Source organism: Aspergillus aculeatus (genome assembly GCF_001890905.1).
Source record: "Aspergillus aculeatus ATCC 16872 unplaced genomic scaffold ASPACscaffold_53, whole genome shotgun sequence".
Taxonomy (NCBI): domain Eukaryota; kingdom Fungi; phylum Ascomycota; class Eurotiomycetes; order Eurotiales; family Aspergillaceae; genus Aspergillus; species Aspergillus aculeatus.
This window is the reverse complement of record NW_017963028.1, coordinates 691-8,396: the sequence shown is the minus strand read 5'-3', so window position 1 is coordinate 8,396 and position 7,706 is coordinate 691. Positions and strand designations below refer to the sequence as shown.

The window sequence follows — 7,706 nt, the reverse complement described above, 5'->3', positions numbered from 1 at the left end:
CCGCGAACTGGCTAATCTAAGGTAGTGAACTGGCTAATCTAAAACAGCAAACTAGCTAACCTGAGGCAGCAAACTGAATAGCCTGAGGTGGCGAACTGGCAAGCCTGAGGCTACCAACTGGCTATATGGTTGACAGCTTTTTTTCAATCGAAAAGAATAATATAACAGACTATTGAAACTAAAATAAAAAAAAGAAAAAGTAAATAAAATATTATATATTTATATTCAAAACTTTGATTAATAGTAAATAAAAAGTTTCTTAAATATAAAATATAAAAATCAAAATATATAATTTAAATAAAATTATGATTATACATTTTTATATATATTTTTATATATATTTTCTATTATAACAGCAACTTTTTTCATAAAAAGCTGAATAGTATTTATATTATTTAGATTTTTTATTTTTCTTAATAAATATTAATAAAAAAATACTAATTTGATTTTATTATGTTTTTTAATCTGAAAAGTTTTTTTATATATTTTTAAATAACAGTAAAGATAGTTAGATTAATAATTAGTTAATTGAAATATATTTTAATTATATTAAGAACTAATAAGATATAGCAGATAGATCTTAGTATTAAAAATAATTAAAATGATTAATTATTAAATCTTTAGTTATACTATAGTTAGATATTAAAGTTTTCTTAATCTGATTATAATCTAACAGTTAGATATAAAAATTTTAATTAATCTAATCTAACCTGGCTGTTAGCCACTCTAAATATTCTTAATAATATTTATACATAAAAACCCACTGCGGAAACTTTTAAAAAATATATTAAAATTAAAAAATATAAATTTAAAATAATATTAAATAATAAAAGTATATTTTTCTTACTGCTGTCGAAGCTAAGTTTTTTGACTATAAGAATTATAGTAAAAACTATAACTTTATTAATAAATCTATTAATAAATTGTTTTTATTAAAAATATTCGTTGTTATTTAATAAGAATCAAATATAATTAGTAATTAAAGCAGATTTTATCTTCTTTTAAATATTTTTTCTTATCTATTTTTTATTTTTAGTTATTTTTCTTTTTCTTTTTTTATATTGCTGTAGTAATTATTCTAATTATTACTTCCATTTACTATTTATTCTGCTTATCAACTATTTTATATATTTTATATACATACCGCTGCTTCGGATAATTTTGCTGTTTTATTATTTTTTGTTTATTTTTTATATATCTATATTCTGCTTAAAATTAAAGAAAGTATTAGCTGTAATTCTAAGTTCTATTATTAGTAACTATTAATTTTTCTGCTATTAGTAATTATTTATCTTCTGTTCTTAATAAGATCTTTATTTATATATTATATATAGTTAAAAAGAAATCAATCAAGGATCTACCCATAAATCCCCTTTTTGTTAATAGCGATAAATTGCTACTGCCAATACTTTGAATGTTCGGCTTGTTCTACTAAAATAAAGGATATCAGATAATCTAACTGTTAAGAATAATGATTACCCGTAAGCAGTTAAGAAACAATAAGTTAAACAAATTCAACTAAGGTAGAAACTATAAAGCTATTGTTATCGTACTAATGAGAGAACGGAGAGAGAAAAGGAAGAGAGAGGAAGAAGAAAAAAGGCCATTCATCACCTCTCCATATAGGGAAGGCGGAGAAGCCTCCCTCAACCTTGCCCCCACACTACTTATAAGTTACCATACAGTAACTGGTAGTTCGGTAGCACCCTGCCTAAAAGCAAGATGGCCACACACGTGACTGTGAGAAAAGCTTGGCGCGGATGTATTGTAATTCCGTTGGAAATTGATTAGATCCGGCGAAGGTTTTATAATCAATTCCTAAAAAATCAGGTTGACTGCGCGAGACGCATATGATTTTTGTTGCGGGCATTTGGCACCATGCCGTCAACTAACGATGACGGATTCTATCTACCATCCGCGAAGAGACAGAAGCGAACAGATACGTTGCAGAGCCAGCCACCTGTTCAATTACCTGGTTCCAAAATATTTTTACCATATCGGGTAAGATATGGATTGGGCTTGCATGCTTCAACAATGAATTCCCCCTCTCTGTCGACGATTACCAGCGCTAATGTAAATGCAGACACTGGGACTTGTAACGACAAAAATTCCATTCACGTCCGTCCGATTGGGTAAATCGACATATCAGATCACTACGTCTGTCGGACGCAGCTTGCAAACCTACGATTTACAGCGCGGACTTAGCCTAGTCTTCGTGAGCCGACCCCAGACTCCCGACATCATAACGGCAACGATCGCCTGGCAAGATAGGGTTTTCGCGGCATGGGGAAGCCTCCGGCCTGGATCTCCAGGAGGCATATGGGTCTTCAAGCGCGGCAAAAAAATCGGATCGTTGGAGCTACCACCCGAGGTTACTGAGCCTATTGACCGGCTGTTGGTCTTTGGATCATGGGTAATTGGCAGCTGCGGCAAATGTATTTCAGTATGGAAAAACGCATCGTACGAGCATTATACAACGCTTTTCCCGCAACAGTCGAGGGAGTCATCGACAGAGCAGGTCTATACCGGCCAGATTTGCAATATGCCAACGTATCTGAACAAGATATTCGTTGGAAGGTGCGATGGAAAGGTTGATATCTGGAATGTCAAGTCAGGAAAGCTGATTCACTCGCTATTGCCAGCGTCGTCTTCCGCTGGGGCTGTGACTGCTCTACAAGCAAGCCCTGTTCTATCTCTGATTGGAATTGCGTACAAGAATGGTTCAGTTTTTGTTTGTGATGTGCACACAGGTCAGGTGGTGCTATCTTTGCGAAGCAATCTATCACGCTCATCCGAAATTACATCTCTCACCTTTCGAACAGACGGGCTGGGTGCGGGCGAAGATGGCCGAGTACCAGGTGTCATGGCAACGGCCTGTGTCGATAGTGGTGATATCACCATGTGGGACCTGAACAACGGTGGCAGAGTATCTGGTGTTCTTCGCCAGGCACATGGGGTTTCCAATGACGATACAAGTTCTGGCGTGAGTCATGTCCAGTTCCTGGATGGTCAACCTGTTATGATTTCATCTGGGGGCGATAACTCCCTGAAAACGTGGATCTTCGATCAGAACCCCTTCTCAAGCACCCCTAGACTTCTTCACTCCCGGAGTGGGCATTCAGCCCCGATCACCGCTGTTGAATTCCTCCCTGCTGCATCTGATGGATCGGAGCTTGGAGGTAAATGGCTGCTAAGCGCAAGCAAGGATCGCAGTTTGTGGGGCTTCAGTGTGCGCAAGGATAGCCAGAACACGGAAATATCTCAAGGTGCTGTTGAACACAAATTGAAGAAACTGACCGCCTCACATGCGACTAGGAATTTTCATGCTGTATCCGAAAATGGATTCAAAGCATCAGAGATCACATGTATCGCCTGCTCCCTGAACCGAGATGGTGGGATGGGGACAACAACATCTGGTCCCATTTGGGCCAATCCGGCGGTAACAAGGACAGATGATTCTAGCAAAACTGGTTGGGAAAGTATAGTCACTGGCCACCGTGGAGACAAATACGCCCGGACATGGTTTTGGGGCAAAAAGAGAGCCGGGCGTTGGGCATTAGAAACTGGTGATGGCACTGAAGTCAAAGTAAGGTCGATCCAGGCGCGCATCGCTGGTAAATTTCGCTAATGAGTGCGCCAGAGTGTCGCTATATCACAATGCGGAACATTCGCGATATTAGGTTCTGCAGGGGGGAGCATAGACATGTTCAACTTACAGTCTGGCGCTCACCGGCAGAGCTTTCCGGTTCGAAACTCACGGGACAATGGGAAAGATAGCCGTACGGGTTCATATAAGCGATCTGACAGCTCTTCAAAGCATTCAAAGGCAGTCACTGGCCTAATGATCGACAGTTTGAACCGAAATGTTGTAAGCTGTGGTCTCGATGGAAAGGTTAAGGTATGTCAGAATATGACTTTCCGTTCATTAACTCGCCACAGTTAACATCTATACAGTTCTGGGATCTTGTTTCTGGATCATTAGTCGATGAGCTTGACTGGTATCCGATGACATCAATCAATGGACTCCGCTATAGCCGCACAAGCGAGCTCGTTGCGCTTGGCTGTGACGATCTTTCCATCCGCGTTGTTGACGTGGAAACTAGGAAAGTAATTCGAGAGTTCTGGGGGTGTATCGGTCAAATAAATGATTTTTCATTCTCCAATGATGGACGGTGGATCATTGCTGCATCAATGGATTCTACAATCCGGATCTGGGACTTGCCAACAGGACACCTTATCGATGTTTTCCGTGTTTCCAGCACTTGTACCTCGGTTGCTATGTCCTCAACAGGTGAATTCCTGGCTACTGCGCACGCAGATGGTTTAGGAATAAGTCTTTGGTCTAACAAGAGCTTGTTTGTGCCCATTTCCACACAGAACGTGGACGATCGCAAAATTAGCAGTGTTGGTATTCCTGCGTCTACCGTTGAATACGCATCAGGCGTCATCGAGGGTGCATTTTCCGAAGAGAATGAGGCAGATGAGCTAGACGGCCCATTACCTACCATTGACCAGCTTAGTGAAAACATGGTCACGCTGAGTGTTGTTCCTAGGAGCAAGTGGCAGACGTTCCTTCACTTGAATCTCGTCAAGGTATTCCTCACCGGACCTCCTATTGCAGTACTCGTTTCTTGCTTCTGAAGTTGCCTGAGCCCTTCTGACTTACTATTGCACAGGAGCGAAACAAGCCAAAGGAGCCCCCTAAAGCCCCTACAAAGGCCCCTTTCTTCCTTCCGAGCCATCATTCTGAGTCAAGGACAGCGGAAACTGATCCCACCAGCTCCCCGGAAATAGCGATCGCTGAATGCTCAAGGATCGCAAAGATGCAGCGAATTGGTGAAAGCGGTATCACAAGCTCCAAGTTTACCAATCTCCTGAAGTCCGGTCATGTCTCGAACGACTTTGGCCCTTTCATTGAATACCTTAAGTCATTGCCTCCAGCGAAGGCGGATCTTCAAATCAGGTCATTGGAACCCCGAAGGCAGGCTGATCGCTCCGAATTGTCAGACTTCGTCATGGCACTTTCATTCCGGCTTCACCAGAGGAGAGATTTTGAGCTTGTTAATGCTTGGATGGCCGTCTTTCTGAGAGTCCATGCAGATTCCGTGGCAGCATGTTCCGTTCTTAACGACGACGACAATGAGCCATTGAAGAATGCTCTCCTTGCGTGGAGTCAGGCACAACACCGTGAGGCCCAGCGGTTGGCCGAATTGGTGGGATACTGTCGGGGAGTGGTGGGATTCTTAAGGTCCGCTCGTTGAGTTTAAAAATTTCATTAATACAGTCTCCAATATCAGACATGATGAGCTTTATATACTTTGTCTCTGTTACCCTCCCAATGACTTTCATTAGGTTTCGCATCTTAGTCAAATACAAAAGGCAGTACGAAGTGAAATGAAGCAATAAGTAAGAGATGTTCATTGGTCTGAGAGAAGCTCAAACATATTCTGAGGCCGTTGAGGCCACGTGCGACTTACTGCCGTCGGTATGCTATTGGTTAAATCCGGGTCCCCCAATTTCAGGGTTTGGGTGCCACCAGACACACACTGTCTTTTTCTCCTTCCATGGTCGTCGCTGCTTTTACCCCACAACAGTATCGCTTGATTAATGGCATCCTTAGCTGGGAGGTTCGCCGACTCTCTCTTCATCTCATGTGCTGATCTCATTAATACATGTAGCGGTGGTAGACGGGCTAAAAAGGCAGCTGCTTGTGTCGTTTGTCGGTCAGAGATCTCTGATATACCAAGCAATTGTTTAAGGATCCTCAACGAATACAGCACGGATTGAATCTGGGCTAGAATGTGGACATCGTCCCAGTCCAGGTTGTTGCTCATAGACCCATGGGCCAAAAGCTGCTTTAGCTGATCGAGGTTTGGAATTTTGGGCGTCGTCTGCAGTCCAAATATAGTATAGAGGGCAAAGGTCCTCCAAAAGACCGGGCAGTCAACCTCAATACCAGTCTTTGCCTGGACGATACTAAGGTGGTCGAGCAAGGATTGAATTTCTGCTGATAACCAAGACTGGTTCTCGAGGGTAATCATGTCGGATGTAACTCTTCCACCTCGCCTGATGTGCTCAACAATGTACTTATGCCTTTTACCTATCGGTTGTGTTAGGTTGAAAAAAGAATAGCCTATGACTCTAATCACACGCCCTTGCAGCCAAGCACACTGCCGCTTCGGATCCTCGTTGAGCATCACGAGATACATATTCAATAAAGCATCCTGTGAATACGTCTCTGGGAAAAGATACTGAGAGACCATTTCTGAGACCCTGGTATCGAGTGACTGGGGATATTGTTTTCCTATATCATCGACAAGGATGCTCGGACAGGTCTGATACTCCTTCGCAAAGTGAGAATAGCCTGGGACAGGATCAGGGACCCTGTCAATGATCTTCGATCGCTGAATAAGCTCTCCCATTCCAATCTTAGGATTTGATTGTAGCTCAAATGCCAATGGCAACAGTGATTCCAATCCCAGTCGGCGCGCGACCGTATTCGGGCAAATGCCCTGGGCCGTAATTGAGTTGCCTGGATCTGTGCGCGTCCAGCTCATGGAACTGACAAGGATAACAGATCCTGTTGAGCCTATATCGTACAAGAGCAGGTCAGAATCATTTGTAAGTATCGAACAGGTATTTCGCTTGGCTAAATGGGCACAGTAAACGTCCGCCTCCCCTGGGACCATGACGGTAACATCAGCCCATGGCAAACTTGCCAGACGGTTTGCGGTCATACGCAAAAATGAATCCAACGGAAGGGCCTCAAGGATATTCTCCTTAGACCAACGTTCTCGTAGGTCTTCATAAACCGCGGGGACTATAAAATGGTTTTCTGGTACCAGTGTAAGACTGGCAGGTAGGGTCCTGCTTTGCAAGACATTTTCCCACCGGTTGGCTGTCATCGTCTCCGGGGCAAAAGATGTACTCAGACAAGCCGAATGGCTTATTCGGAAAGCCTCGAGTCTTTTTCTGGTCTTCTCCAGGCGAGCAAGGCGTGTCAACTGCTTTGATGGAGGCAAAGCCCCGTCGAAGCATAGTTTTTTTCTAACAAAGTACGTGATTAGTTGGAATAATCCCACAATAAATCTTCGTGCATACTATACATCGTCACGCCTAGCGACGCCAAATGGAGGAGGAATATCATAACCCCATGGCTCACTTCATCGCAAGTTGGTTGTATATCAGGATAGTGAAGATCGGGGTTTGACCACGATAGCAGGCGATGGTAAACATGGTAGACAAGGCTAGGCCCGTCTATTACCACAGCTTGCGCAGTGGCTACGCCTGGACTCGGATGCACTCGATCTTGTAGAGATACTGTGTCTAAGTAAGGCTCTAGATGTTGTTTTAGCCGTAATATACCCATTCTGCTTAAAGTGATAAAAGATGTAGTGGTATCTGAGAAGTGTTTGAGAAATAATACTACCAATACACATTGCTGCGGTGCTGCGTTTAGGCCTCGCCAAAGCCCGCGGGTTTACGGGTCGGGTTCAAACCCAATCCGGCTCTTAGCGGGTTTTAGATCGATAGACTCAACCTGCGGGTTAAATATAGATTTAAATATCGAATCTATAAATTCTTAGCAGATATTTATAAATTATTAAATTAAATAAATATTATAAGATTATTAGATTATATAAATTATATAGTTTTAATTATATTTTTAAAATATTACATCTAAATTTAAAATAATCTAATATAGA

At 41.9% G+C, this 7,706-nt stretch overlaps 2 protein-coding genes across 2 annotated transcripts; one reads left to right on the top strand and one right to left on the bottom strand.

Moving 5' to 3' along the window:
• Positions 1-1,859: 1,859 nt before the first annotated feature.
• ASPACDRAFT_82561 (rRNA-processing protein UTP21) lies at positions 1,860-5,381 on the top strand. The gene is made up of 5 exons (XM_020206109.1): positions 1,860-2,001; positions 2,084-3,586; positions 3,641-3,898; positions 3,955-4,593; positions 4,677-5,381. The coding sequence occupies exons 1-5, from the start codon at positions 1,879-1,881 to the stop codon at positions 5,259-5,261; spliced, it is 3,108 nt and encodes a 1,035-aa protein (XP_020050924.1). The 5' UTR covers positions 1,860-1,878; the 3' UTR covers positions 5,262-5,381.
• Positions 5,382-5,436: 55 nt separating this feature from the next.
• Positions 5,437-7,371, bottom strand: ASPACDRAFT_1883999 (PIN and XPG domain-containing protein; the record flags this gene model as incomplete). The annotated part of the gene is made up of 3 exons (XM_020198358.1): positions 5,437-5,476; positions 5,638-7,047; positions 7,107-7,371. Coding segments are annotated over 3 exons (1,715 nt in total), but the record flags the coding sequence as incomplete, so codon positions are not given.
• Between the last annotated feature and the right edge of the window lie 335 nt (positions 7,372-7,706).